This window comes from Hermetia illucens, chromosome 1 (assembly GCF_905115235.1).
Source record: "Hermetia illucens chromosome 1, iHerIll2.2.curated.20191125, whole genome shotgun sequence".
Lineage (NCBI taxonomy): Eukaryota > Metazoa > Arthropoda > Insecta > Diptera > Stratiomyidae > Hermetia > Hermetia illucens.
This window is the reverse complement of record NC_051849.1, coordinates 185357917-185373286: the sequence shown is the minus strand read 5'-3', so window position 1 is coordinate 185373286 and position 15370 is coordinate 185357917. Positions and strand designations below refer to the sequence as shown.

The window sequence follows — 15370 nt, the reverse complement described above, 5'->3', positions numbered from 1 at the left end:
TACCACAAAATTTTATGCACCAAAAATGTCTCTTGCACCTTCCCAAAAAAACACAAAAACAAACTAAAATCTCCAATTCTTAAAACTTATTCTCAACTTCTAGCTGATTACCAGGAACATTACTCAAATATTAGGAAGTAACAACAAAATAATAATCCGTACGTTGCCATGAAATTATGCAAAATAGCTTCATGATAATGATGTAGGCATGCTAGCTGAAGCCTCGGTAAGTAGTTATGGATTAGTCAGGTTGAGACGGGCCAGGTAGAACTGGTTTTCTATGTTTGCAAACTCATTTTCAAAGTCATCGATGTTGTTGAATATTTGTTGGTCTCGAACAAAGCCAAAGTTGAATTTATTATTTCCCTTCAATCACTTGAAGAAATTCCAATCGTAAGGTCATGATCGTATTATCGTATGTATGAGATCAATTAGTAGGTCCTAGACCTTTTAGGGTGTCCAATATCGATTTTGAAAGAATTGTTTAATTAAGTCGTTAATGGTTTTTTTTATTATATGTAATGGGATATTACATGGAAAGGTATGTTTATTCAATGAATCTATTAGTTTTATTGTTAGTTGAATATAATCGGATTAGACTATCTATTGACAATATCTTGTGATCTAGATATGTTACTACTACATTTCGGTCAATCAATCAGTGCAATAACACATATTTTGATGAGGTTTAAATAGCAATCAGGAATAGATTAAGATCAGATGTATAAAATGGAAGCACGAGCTCAATATCAATTGTCAGTTCAAATTTTTGCGCCAGAAGATCCACTAGAGGGGAGGTGACAATTTATGCAGTTAAAAGGTAGAACCTGTTGCGACCTTTACAGTTTTGTTCATTTCTCGTAGAATTCTAAACAAAAGCACGGGTGTCAAAAAGTATCTTGTCATTTCCTTAGGATTTTTCCGAACCTTTTCTAGTTTAACTCTGATCAATTTATGCACATATGAAATTCATGGATTTACGCACAAGTATATCGGACGTCATTAAAAAAGTATAAATTATGGACGATCTCATAGAAGATATAGAAGCTTTCTGTTTCATGACAGATACGAAGTGATATTTTTTTCTTGTTTAATTATTACGTAGGGTTGAATGGTTTCCACTCTTAGAAGGATTGTTGGTAGAAGGGCCTTAAATAAATGGGTTTAGAGCCCAGAATGTATCAACTTCAAAATTAAAGGACGTTCACTGGTGAAACGCAGATGAATTGATCTCATAATATGGTTAGGTGTTAAAAAATTACAAATTGGATATCTGGAGTAATGTCTTTTTTGAGAATATCTTTTGCTCCTGGGAGATATGTTTTATGTTTTTTCCCACAAAAAAGAAGAAAAGTCTCACCATTTCAAAAATAGGATACTGAATATTTGTTCACCCATACAAAATATCCCCTTATAACTATCATCTGTTCAAATCACCTCCAGGTAGGAACCTCTGTATATGATCTTCATTGTTGGCTTATTTTTTCTTGCGTTCCAGTCTGAGGCTATTATTTGTGTTGCCGCGATCTTCAGGTGATCTTCGCCTCTCCTCATCTATTTTTTGTTCAAGCAACAGATGATCAGAAAAGATTGTGTGCTATTTAGTTACTCTGGTAGGTTTTACCTTTCAGTTCCTGGATCGAGATTCCAACCTGTGATCGTTTCGTTTGTTGTTGTTGTTGTTCTTGTATTTCTTATTGTATGTATGACGCAAAACCAGCGGTACGGTTAGAAAAAAAAATCATATCTTTGTACGGGTCCGTTGATACTTAGAATGTCTCGCGCACGTTGAAGAGGAACGTCGCGTTGTCCAAGATGCGGAGGAGAGTGGAATTGGTGCTTGGTGAGAGAGAACGAACCGGTTTAAACGGAAACAGCACATAATAACAAACAGAATTTTTTCCGCCAACAACAACACAAATATATATAGTATGATGATGGTGGCGCAGTTATGGGTATAGTTTTTCTCTGTAAGGGAAAGGCCGACAGAGGCTGGCAAATGTGAACATTAATGCGTTCCTTCTTAAGTGATCAAGTGATCTTCAGTGTATAACTATAGAATACATATTACGTATGTTAACCAACGAGAAGAGCCAGCCCATGAAGACATTTTTCCTAAGAACTGTACAAGCCGGTTGGAGTTAACTCAGCATCACGAGCATCAGTGATTCGAGAGGAGGAATGGAAATAAGATGAAGAAAAAGAACTAACTGAACATAACGTGGATACGGAGTCACTTGCTGAGATGCTGATGACGAACCGATATCTTCTGGGTATGAATGTTTATTGTCGCGCAACTGTTGCTCCATCATGTGCTTCTTTTTTCCGGAAAATCTTATACGGAATGCGATGGTATCATTGATGCCTTTAGCTGTTTCAAAGGTCTGGTTACTCCTCGTACAAGTGTGTTACATCTGATGCAATGTTTCCAGTAAATTATGTTGATTTTGTTCTGTTCTACATATATCGCGGGTGATGGGAAGTTGCGGTTCGGTTGATGTTTGTAAGGTTTTCTCATGGTGTAGTTAAAAACCTTCAAAATTAAAATCCAAACGTCTTTCTGTTATTAGTCAAGAAGTCGAGTTGGTTGACTTATCTAATTTAAGGATTACCTTGATCCAGGCACCATGCGGGCTGTGATATTGTGACTTTTCTCAGAACTAACTGCAAAGACTTCACACATTCTTCTGTCGTCAGCTCCACTGATTCCTAATTCTTTCTTCGGAAAAATACCCACCGAATCGTCAACCTTTGTCCTTATGATGACTGCAACTGATTCTTACGAGCTAAGCTAACTCCAGTGGAATGTCGCGCTTAATCATTGATTTCACATTCTTATATGATTCATTACTCAAGTGTATCCGGTTCGCCGATAGTTGCGAGCCTCTAAAATGGGGAAGTGGAATGGTTGGTTAAAAATCGAGCAAAAAGATGAAAATGTTCTTGAGGAACGTCAGATAGTAGTGCTTGCGATGTAAGTAACTAATGAGTAGTGAATACATGTATGGATGTGCGTTAATTAGAGATGTTGATTACGACGCCAGTTTTTCACTTATAGACTGCAATAAAAGCAGGAATATTGATAAGCTGCAATCATTTAATTGCCATTGATTATGGAACTTAGTAATCGTTTTAATTGTTGAAGAAGTCAATAGTTCAGTTGGAAAGAGTTTTTTATTGGATGATTGATTGATTTATATTGTTATATAAACTGTAGTAAGGCGGTTGATGCTGAGAGGTGATTCCCTCAAAACATGCATGTTTGCTAAATATTCTGGAGCGGCGTATCGGAACGCAAGACGGTCAATATATGAAATGTTCGTTCTTATTAGGTTTTTGCACATGAAATGGCCGATTTGGCAATCAAGTGAAGTTAGTTGCGATTTTTCTGTATCAAACCATCACCAGTTGGCGCTGTTGGTGGCGAATAATGAAGTATAGATACTCCTACATTTAATCGAGGAGTCATTTCAGTTTTGATCATCGTTGTGATAACAGAGAATACAAAGGGAAAAAGGATAGATGGATGGATGGATTTTTGTAAACCTTCAAAGTGAGCCACGTGGACATCCAGGACCATCGATTGACAACGACGAGCTGCGTTTGCTAGTTGAATCCGACACACGTCAGTCTGTGAGAGACATTGCAGAGAAACTAGGCGTACACTATTTGACAGGTTCACGGCACTTGCAACAACTTGGAAAGGTGAAAAAGCTCGACAAATGCGTTTCGCATCCCCTTATAGAGCAAAACATGGCACTTCGAACGCAAATTTGTAGTTCTTTAGTCTCCCGCAGCAGAACCGATCCTTTTTTGTACAGAATAGTGACATCTAATGAAAAGTGGATATTATACGACAATCGTCGCCGATCAGCACAATGGCTAGATGCTGATGAGCCACCGACGCATATGCCTCCATCCGGAGAAGGTAATGGTGACTGTTTGGTGGTCTACAGCTGGAGTTGGCCACTATTCTTTTTTGGCATCTGGCACAACGATAAATGCACAAAAATACTGTGACCAACTCGAGGAAATGCACCAAAAATTGAGTATACAACGGCCGAGATTAGTCAACAAAGAAGGTGTGATACTCCTTCACGACAATGCACGACCCCATGTATCCAGAACAACAGTTTAAAAGTTGAACGAAATCCAGTATGAGACTCTGCCTCATCCAACATATTCATCGAACCTTTCGCCAACTACTACCACTTTTTTAAGTATTTGGATCATTTTTTGGCGGAAGAACAATTTAGGAACGAAGAGGCTGTCAAAATTGCCTTCGACGAATTTATCAACAACCGACAGTTGGACTTCTACGAAACTGACATACATGCTCTTAAATCTCGTTGGAAGAAGTATTTTGAATCGATTGGCACCTATTTTGATTAAATACATTTTTGTAAGCTTTACAGTCGTTTCAAATTTTACTACCAAAACGGCCATTTCATTTGCAATAACCTAATACATTAGTTGTCACTTTAAGAATGACACACATTCCTCAACCAAAATAAACAAATTCTACATTTGAACCTCGATTTGCTACAAATTGCTAAAAAACTATTCTTCTACCCCGAATACATTTCCAACTATCTACTTTGGAAAATTAGGACTGACACATTCATGCCCCTTTCTATTATTGTCGTCAAGTTCCTGTTTATCTCACGAAATTACTATACCGCAGCATGCCAAAGTGTCACACATTCTGTGTCTGAAATACCACGTATATATAGCCACAATAAATGGCCTCGGAAATGCTCTTTCCTCTATAAATAACACAAACAGACAAGACAGATAGCAAAACGCGAAGACAATTTCCTAAGTGCCCGAAAACATCGCCACCGCATCATCGCATTTCCCGTCACAGTGGCTACAATAAACTCGTTTAACCCAGCATCATCAGAACCGTGAAGATAATCGGCAAGATCGCGAGAAGTAAAAACAAAAATATATGTTTCCCCTGAAAAATATCACGTTCACGTCAAGAAGCTAAAGATGCCAAAACGGTTAAGAAAAGATAAGAGGAGCGATGGGTACTTCTCCCATGAAAAATAAGAGGAAACCGAAAAAAAAATCCCAGTTGCCAGTTGTGATCAATATGGTAAGGTAGTGGATCGGATCGTGAGGAATTATTCGATCTTCTTGCCATTTTGCAATCCTAAATGCTTTTCAAGGTGTAGACATAGATCGGAAGTGGAAGCATTTCATCTCTCATCTTGGTCGGCTCTAAGTAACCTTAAACCACCTTCAGTAGGTGGATCTTGATGAACGGTCAAGCGCCCCGACAAGAACATCTTGAAAAGATGGAGATGAGCGGATAGATCGCAAAGTAATCGGTGATTATAATACAGCCGAATATGAACATCTTGCACGGCAACGGTTAGACATAACTTAGAAATTCGCAGTAAAAGCAGATGAACATCTTCCCACGAAAATGAATCGACGAACTCTTGATGATGATCAGTTTTGGTTGGGAGTAACGCACTAGACATGATGATCGTGCATTGTTCGAAAGTGTCGTATACATGATCGATATGAAGTGAGTTCTTTTTCGTGGCTGGAGGGAGGAGAGGATGCCGTTTTGTAGGAAAAAAGCGTTAAAGGGGCAGGACTATTAACAAAAATAATTACATAAGTTTTAGTTGAAATACCATTTAAAATGATGGATACCTCGATGTTTAAACGATGCTTAATGCAAGTGGCTTCCGTAAATGTATCGGTTATTTTCTTGGTATCTGATATGCTTTACTAATAGACAATGGGATAAAAAATCAGGGAAAAGTACTACATGGTCAGGACCTGCGAACGATTTTCATCGATGCCGTAAGAAACCCACACTGCTGAATTCAAATTTTTCCTTATATATTCAAACTTTCCCATTGACTTGAAAGTGTTACGAATTTCAGATATTTCTTTCAATTTTATTAGTCCCATTTCCTCACGACGGCACCAAAAAGCCTTCCTAAATAATTTCACTCTTCCAGTCAAGATTACAATATCCAAATGCGAACAACAACGCACTACATTTAAAATCTTTAGAAATGGAAGTGCTTATATAAAATTCCAAATAAAGTAAGACAACTATCTATCTTACAACAAACAAAAGATACTCAAATGAAACGAAACGATAGTTGGATATATTCAATTTCCGTTCGAACCGGATTCACCGGATATTGCTTGCATGAGTTAATCTTGGAACGGATTTTGTTCTTGTTTGTGCGCCTCTCTTAGCATTCAACATAGCCGCGCTAAATGCTCTATGATCATCGCATTATATTGTGAAAGATACATGCTTACATATTGCAAAGAAGCTACAATCCGTTCCGAAGATAGTCTCGACGGACTTTTTGTGTTTCAATGATGAAATCGTCGTGAAGTTTTTGAGAGTTAATCTCTGTGTTTAGTTCCGGAGTTGAATCTGTTGCTGACAAACGACAAGATAATTTGTAGTCATTAGGACTAGGTAGCTCTAACTAAATGAACAGTATAATTTTGGATGGCTAATGAATATCATGTTTCTGTAATAACTTCGTGTAAGACATAGTCATATATCTTTTGCCTTCAAACTGCATATCTAATAATCAATTTTGTTTCTATTTCAGATCATTAACATAAGACGAAGCCTAGCCGCGCTTAGATCGAGACCGCAGCGTAATCTCTAAGACGAGGAGGATAACATATTGGACACAGTACAAAATCATTTGAACTATTGTGTGTGATTCGCACAATAGAAATTTTCATAGCATCGTGGTGTTGTAACCAAGATGAAAATGTTACCAATACCATTATCATTGAGCGGACCACCGCTAGGTCTTTGGAGTGATGTTCTATGGCGATACCCGCCAGCACCACCAAGTCCCTTGGCCGATTTGAAAACACAGCTTCCACCCCAGTTGCCTCCAGATCCACGACTTTGGACCCGTGAAGATGTCTCCGTGTTTCTTCGTTTCTGCGAGCGTGAATTCGATTTACCGAAATTCGAGTTGGATCTATTTCAAATGAACGGTAAAGCATTGTGCCTTCTCACACGATCAGATTTTGGCGAACGATGTCCCGGTGCTGGAGATGTTCTTCATAACGTTCTACAGATGCTCATGCGTGAATCACAGATGATGCACCGACATTTGCCTAGCAGTCCAGTCACACCGACAAGCAGATATCCCCCATCACCGCATAGTCATCCACCTACACCAAATTGGGCCAGCCTTGCACCGCCTGAAAGTCCCTTCCATAATGCTCATTTACACCATTTCATGCAACCAAATTCGGTTACATTGAGTCCCGCGCCATCAATAGATTCACAGGCCAGTAGTCCGCCACAAAGTCAGGAGACTAACCAGAATGTGTTCACACAGAATAATGCAACAAGTTCGAGTAGCAACCAATCGGACTCGGATGAAGATAGCTACTCAGAAGCGAAACCCCAATTGCATGGGAGTCCACCTTCGACGCCAATTCTTAAGGATCTCAAACCAAATTTAACACAACAAATCACGAACGTGATGAATTCGTGGACGCAGAATCATAGCCAGAAGAATGAAAGTAGTGGCGGATCAATATCAGCTCCTACAACACCTGCCTATATGACCGTCAAACGGGAGTTCTTCGCTGAAAGCCCGGAAACAAATACAAGTAAGTAATTCTTCTACCGCGATCGAAATCTATCTGTAGTTTTCCTTCTTCCTGCTTCGACAACAAACCTAACTCTGCAACAATTTCTTCACTTTTAGATGGACGATTATTATGGGATTTCCTTCAGCAGTTGCTCAACGATCCCACGCAAAGGTACAGCAATTACATTGCTTGGAAATGCCGTGACACAGGTGTTTTCAAAATTGTCGATCCACCCGGCTTAGCCAAGCTATGGGGAATCCAGAAAAACCACCTTTCGATGAACTACGACAAAATGTCACGTGCATTGCGATATTATTATCGTGTAAATATCTTGCGAAAAGTTCAAGGCGAACGGCATTGCTACCAGTAAGTACTGAATGAGTTATTAATGTCACAACAGGAATTTAATTAATTATTAATTAAATGCATTTAATTTTAGATTTCTTCGCAACCCAACTGAACTGAAGAACATCAAAAACATTTCCCTGCTCCGACAATCGGTCAATAATACATCGGCGTCAACGCCATCGAGCACCACAAACGGTACATCAGCATCATCGACCACATCATCATCGTCGATATCATCAACAACAGGCACCGGTCATGTTACAGCTCAAACACATCAGCCATCATTGCATCAACAGCATTTATCATCGCATCATCAAACGCAACAGCAACAATCACACCATCAACAGCAAACGCAACAACAGCAGCAATCGCAACAGCAGTCTAGCAATCATTTGATTCCGCCATCAAGCTTAGCACAATCAGCGGTGGCATCATCGATCTCATCAGCTTATGGTGGCCCGCCACCAACTTCACCAATAATTATGCATGCCATCAATGGTGCCTTCCATTATATGTCCGCGGCTGCAGCTGCTTCTGCGTCCGTGTCGTCATCGCAACCGCCTTCATCGCCTGGACTGCAACAGAGTCCTTGTGAAAAATTGCCTTTTAATAATTTGAGAATTGAAAGTAATGGTGTGGATAGTGATGATATGAAGCCAACAGATTTGAGCGTGGCCGGAAGTGAGAGGAGATTCAATGCTAGCAGTAGCAGTAATAGCAGTGATTGTTATCCGTAAGTAGTTTTTGATATAATTTTTGGCATTAGCTAAATTAAGTTTGGGCGATCAAAAGCTGGTTCCGAGTGGAAAACTAAAGTGTGAGGATTAAAACAAGATTTACGTTTGAGATATATTTGAAGGCATTGGTCAGACCAGTCCAGTGCGTCTATTGTGGCCACTTTAAAAAGGAAGGGAATGGAAGCTTCCACGTATATTAGTTATTGGGTACCATAGCTCTTGGACTGATTGAATGTTAGGCACGGAAAGCAGAAACTCACTATTTTTATCTTTATTTCTTGGCTTTATTTAACAATGTTACAATCTCCCTCTCCCCCCGTAAATCATTGCTATTCAGGAGGAGCCAGAGATCTTTAAATACATGGAACAAAAACGGCTTTTTGTGGCCTGGCATATAGTGTAGATATCAGTCCATCATTAATTTCATCAGTCCATTTTTGATGGATTGACTTATGGCAGGCTGATGAAATACTGATCGTGTAAGGTCAGCCCATGAGGTTTTTTTGGAATAGCTATTGCGGCATTCAAGCTTCTTTGAAAAGCCAGGCTTGTGTAAATGGTTCACAATTATTGGCCAAGGTCAATTTTCAGCTTGTAGTTGATCCTATGACAGCTAGTCGTTCCTGACTACTCACAAAGAAATCGAAACCGGTCTCTAATATTGGTGTACTTTTTAGGTTTATCGTGGTTTCCCAGCCAAGCGGGAAGTTCTTTCAAGTCCTGCAAGGACAACAATAAAGTTAGTTGCACTTGTTAACTAGCATTTTAGGAGTTCGCTCTTTGTTTCTTCGTATTGAGAACAAGAAAAGTAACCACATCGATTGGGTCGTGAATGATGTGGGCAATTGAAGATATGCTTACCGTCAGGTATTTTGTGGAGAGGTACGCCGGCAGGTATTTTGTGGAGAGGTACGAACTGAAGCGGGAGCACCACCTTGATCTGAGTATTGTTTTCTCGTCTTGGGATCTGACAAGTGGTTGTCTCATCAGTACTGAACTGCACTTAGGCTCATTGGTTCAGCTGAGCAAAGATTCTTCTATAGGCTACATTCGCTCTTAAAACTGCACATCCGCTTCATGGGTCTTCATGGTGACATGTTATTTCAGACGTTACGAGGACTTGGGGTTTTGTCCATTAGTTGACCTCTGTAATATCCTATCAAATACTGCTTAGTCACCAGAAGAGTGGGTGGTATTAGTATGACAGCAATAGGCACTCCCCGAAGAGCGACATCCTGACAGGTCTCAATTTTTATGTATTGGTTGTCATTTAAGTTGGATATTAAATGAAATCTATATAATTTATTACAGATCTGCCAATCACTCTGTAGGTTATCAGTAGTGTCTGCTCATCCTACCCCCAAGAACTTTCAGCTAAGGTTGTGTTTACTTCGCTTTTGCTTCTTTTCTTGCTACGTATGATGATATGGGCATGCTTTCGAGGATAATACGCATGTTGGGTGGGAATAAGTTGGTTACATTCTGATATATCCAGAATCAGTCTGTATGGAGAAAATTTGCATTGTGGATATACGAGCTGATAGTTTCAAGTTCTCCATGACGAAAACAGTGATAAGTTTTTCTAAGTATCCTTTGATCAAAATCCACAAAATGGTGTTGACGCTTCTGGTAGCCAACATCAAGCAGTCGTCAGCGTAGTCGCTAATTCGAATGTTCTTTAAACGGTTTGGGGAGTTTCGCAAGAAGCAAATTCAATAGGGACGTCTTACTCCTCCTTGTATGACAGCCTGGATGATCCTTCGAAGTTTGGGGCTGATTGTGAAGGACCAGCCAGATATTTGGCGACTTACTTAATTTTTTATTCGGAAGCGATATACAACTTGTGTTATTCAGTAGTTGTGTGTGACTGACCGTGTCAGCACCACTTAATAGGTTTTCTAGCTCTTTGCTTTTTTAGTGGCTAAGGCTACTTCAATATGGATGAATTGAAGAGTCTAATTAGCTGTTAGGTTGCGAATCTTGCCTCATAATTTCCGCTTGGGTTTGTCAGGTGGTAGGTTTTCCATGAATTATCTATTAAAATAACTGACGCTCACTAGCCATATTGCTGCCGAATGTCTAGCAACATTTCTTTTATGCTGAGTAGGTTTGATATAGGCTCCGACTGTCCATCATTCTCAACCCAAGTTCATAATTTTAATGACTCGAATGCGACCTTCTCCAATTAATAGGTGCTGTGGGAAAGTTGAGCTGGAACTTAGGAATTCATCCTGCTGGAATAATAAGACTCGTCTGAGAAGGTTTCAACATTAGGCACTGTAGTAGATGTTTCGGAACTAAATTAATGATGATTTCCAGATTTTTCAGTTGAGGAACGAGATGATGTTTGATTTTAATCTCCTTTATGTTGGGGCAGCTCTTGGTTTGCTGGTGATGTGGTAGACGATAACACTTGATTGTATGAGGTGGATGTTTGTTTTGCATTGGTTGAATATGGCAATGATATTGCAGGGCCGGAGCAGCTTCTAACATGGCGCTACTTATTGCGCACAGTTTCTTCTCACTGATTTTGTTGCATACACGGTGGATCTGAAGACCTAGTTTGAGTTATGTGAATATGCTGGTGAAGGAATTGAGGGGGTCCTGAATCCTGATCGGACCAGTTGGGAAAGAAAGTTTCTCTCACCGTTTTTGTTCCCCGGACCACTTTGTTTTGGACTGGCACGTACCTTTTCAAAAATAGACGACTTCCGGTTTCGTCCAGGGCAGAGATAACCTGTCTCACCTCTGTCTTGGGAACAGTGGTAAATCAGTTGTACATTCAAGATAGCTTCTTTATTATAAAAACTAAACGTGCGTTTCGTAGAAAAGTAAGAAGTGCTCCATTTGATAGCATTATAAGGCTTTTATACAACAAATTTGTGGGTTCCGGTATCGTTAGCTATACCAGCCACGTATCCAAACAATGACCAAGGCGTTATGATGAAAGTATCGCAATCGTACGGGCCAGTGTTTAGAAGCCTCCAACAAAGCCGAGCGTAAGTCATTCTCAGAAATTGGGCATCCTTCGGACCACTCTCTGTTGCATAATTCGTATTGACTTGAAGATGCTTCCATACAAAATTCAAATGATTGAAAAGCTAAGTTCATGTGACTTTAATTATCTTGTGGAGGATTGAACTGGCTAAAAACGAACATGACTGGCGATTGGTGAAAAATTATTAAGTCCAGGCAAATTTTTCGTCGAGACTCATTTAATTGAGGAGTACTTTCTTTACTAACAAAGGAGGCAGTCGTCTTGAAAGGGATGAAACGGGGCCATCAGTATTCTCCCAAGTCTAATTACATGGTTTCGTGGCCTCGGAATTGAACCTTTAGTAGTACCAATATATAGCCTTGGGGCGAAGATTTTTGGAGCTGCGCTGAGTACTTGACCTCGACTGAGAACGTTGAGATATCCTCCTAGATGAATTCTCGGCGTGAATTTGCCGTTTAATTGCGCGCTCGTAGCTCTGCGAGCTGGCTGAATATGCATTAAGAGTATTCCCGCTGCTGAAGGAAAGGATGATAACAAGTCTGAAGTTGAACAGCAGATGGTATGCGTCTTACCCATATACTACACATTAGCGGCTCTAGAACTGCGTTACCGCTGAGACAATGCAGGTGGCGGAGGAACTGGAGGGTTTCTCGTCACCCATGGCCTTGTTTTCTCTTCCTGACTTGCACCCCATCACTTTATCAATTGTTCACGTAAGCGGCTATATGAGACATCTGTCAACGGCTCTAAAATTATGTTGCGGACTTCGGCGATATACCCCGGTGACTGCACTGCTATGACCTGGAAGTATTGCTGTTGTGGGTCTGTTATGTTACACCTCATAAAGCTTGCTTTTACTATTTTGAACCGAATTTCAGGCGCCTGGGAATTGAAGTCTGGAAATTTTGGAACGTAGTTTACCGTGGTCGCAGTCATACACATGTCTGCAGGTGTGTTGCTTGTTCTCGGCATTCTCAAACTGTTCCGCTCGAAATGTCTCACCACAGCGTCAAAGCTCTTACTGTAACATACAATGATCTTGCCAGTCCTTATGTATTCTTCTTGGGTTCTTAAAAATAAAGTGCGTACCCTTGGCTGCCTTTGAAAAAAGAATCCTCCGAAGAATTGTTGCCCCCCTACAGAAGCATGGTTGATTCCTTAGCCTTATATAATGATGAAATCTATGAGTCAAACCATGATCATCTGGCTATGGATAAAATCCTGCTGAATAGGAGGCAGTGAGCGGGTCACTTAATCTGTATGGTTGGCAGACCCTACCTTAAGGGAACGATGGCGTTGATCAGGATCAGAATTTTAAGGATATTGAATTGGTGTACCTCGGCTCAAAATCGGAATGTCTGGAGTTTGTTATCAAAGTATGTCTAGACCGTTGATGATGATGATGAAGGCCCGAGCAGATTGGTAAAGGTAATCAATAAATTGTTGTTGGCTAATATATATGTGTGGTTGCCATTTATCCTTTGGGGGGGTGTAGCTCTTCAATCGAAGCTATGTGCCATCGCTTGCGATTACTTGAAAAGTACTTTAGATCCCCCACGACTTCCCTAAACGCCTGCACTTCTCTGCTTTCTGCACGAAGTGTCCTTGGGGCGACCCACTGGTCGGCAAAGAAAATGCTAAGTATCTGGAAATAAGTTCAAGTTGTACTGACGACAAATGATTGACTAAATGTGGTCCTGTTTGCTATACTGGTCGAAGAATTCCGTAGTATAGCACAAGCATCAGCAATTTCACGAAGGCATGATTAGGCCGAAAGTATTTTGGTTTTTAAACTTGTAATTCGGCGACATTGTAGCAATGGTTCCTGAATTCATTTTGTTCTTAAATGCTGTTCACTTGATAACCGTGATGCATAAAACCGCTGATTGGAACATAAAGCAATAGTTTTTTATTACAATCACTTTCAACTAATTCCTTCAAAGGAGATTATTAATTATCTTTCTATTTCATCCCTTCCAGGCTCATTCGAAATTCCGATGGCCTAACAACAATCAAATTGATTCGATACAATGAGAATGCATCGCCACAAAGTCAACAATCACAGCGACACGATGCCTCACCACAACATCCATCACAACAACAACAAAATGATGTAACAATGACAACTACATCAATTAAAACTGAATCCGTTGATATAAATGTAGACGACAGTATGATGCCAACTGATCTTCGGAAATGAATGAAACCTGTCTTGACGCATTCGCACATCGCTGCTGAGGGAAAGACTCGAAAGACTTGAACAAAATAATATGTTGTCGTCTTTAAGAAATCACGTGATAAGTGAATAAATAATATTAGATTATTCAAAAGAATTATTAGCCAAAATATAGATGAGATATTTTACGCCTTTCCAGGGACGTACAAAATATATCTGAAAAAAGTGAAAACCCTGTTCTTCCGTTCTAAAGAAAACCAGAGAAGGATTTAGAGAATTCTCAGTTTCTTTTTCGTAAAAGTATTTAAGACAATCATAGAGTATATGAGATAAAGTGTTGAAATAGAGAAGCATTAAAAACATGTACAGTCATAACTTTGTATAAAAATTCGTAGAAACAATATTAAAAACAAAACGAGGGACCTATTAATCAGCACCGATTACGATTATATCACGGCCAAAAAAGAAACACATATAATAGTTTGTTATATTATTTTTGTAGATAAATAAGAGAAATTTAAGGGCCATCTCATCAAATTACAAATTGATAAATTTAACAGAAAGTACATTAGAGCATTATTAATATTAGAAGTAAAATATAAAATTCTGATTGTAGCGATAGTGATCTAAATACAATAACTAATGTGCCAATTTATTAATTTTTTAAAAGAACTTCTTTTTTCTATGAAATTTAACATTTAATGGGAATCGATAGCGCAGGTGCGCCGGCGATTTCCCAAGGTTCGGATAGAAGTGATGAATGCGCTCGTTCTCAGAGATTATAGCCAGAATACAGACTGTCCATTTAATATACTCTCATTGCTCTGGAGAGTGGAAAATATCTTTTGATTTAGATGTTTGGAAATCGTTCAGCGGATTACGTTTTGTAAATTCAGAAAATTTAAATGAGAAATTTAAAATCACCCCGAAATAGGCTTTACATTATCGATAAGTTAGATTCTGGTAGGTTTTACTGTAATCATACTAAATAATTAATTATGAATGATTCTTTCTTTAAAAAAGTAATGATTTTAAAGAAGTTTATGGTTTAATTAGATTCTTCTGAAATTTCAAATGGAAACATAATAGGAGAATGTAGTATAAAATATACATTTAATTACAATATGAAATTAATCAATAGAAATGGTTAATCAATAGCAATTATACTTCTTATCCTAGTTTACGATTTAATTACAGCAAAACGATTAGCATTAGAGTCCAGACCGAAAGTAATGTAGGAGAAAACGCATGATAGTGGAATAAAACCATACACTTTAAAGTAAAGATTCAATTCAATGTCTTCGTATGATCCGTTCTGATTTGCGAACGGACCATAGTAATACAATACTTTCACCATTAAGTCTTCTTTTAAGTGTGATTTATTAAACAAGAACTCTTTATTTAGTTATAAGTATTTGGAATATTTATAGTATTTTTTCTTTTATTTTTTATTATTATATCTACTTTAAATAAACAATATTTTGTTTTCATTGTTCA

General features: G+C 38.9%; 1 protein-coding gene and 1 long non-coding RNA gene across 4 annotated transcripts in view; one reads left to right on the top strand and one right to left on the bottom strand.

Moving 5' to 3' along the window:
• Positions 1-15370, top strand: part of LOC119647972 (ets DNA-binding protein pokkuri) — a 136718-nt gene extending 121348 nt beyond the window's left edge. For all 3 annotated transcript variants that reach the window (XM_038049349.1, XM_038049365.1, XM_038049356.1), the window contains 4 exons: positions 6603-7632; positions 7731-7980; positions 8054-8695; positions 13678-15370. In XM_038049349.1, coding sequence (XP_037905277.1) covers positions 6765-7632; positions 7731-7980; positions 8054-8695; positions 13678-13897 — 1980 coding nt within the window. In that variant the 5' untranslated portion in view covers positions 6603-6764 and the 3' untranslated portion in view covers positions 13898-15370. The remainder of the gene's footprint in view (positions 1-6602; positions 7633-7730; positions 7981-8053; positions 8696-13677) is intronic.
• Positions 1236-2267, bottom strand: LOC119647986. The gene is made up of 2 exons (XR_005248999.1): positions 1625-2267; positions 1236-1554 (listed from the first exon to the last, which is right to left on the bottom strand). It is a non-coding gene; the product is annotated as an uncharacterized LOC119647986 (long non-coding RNA).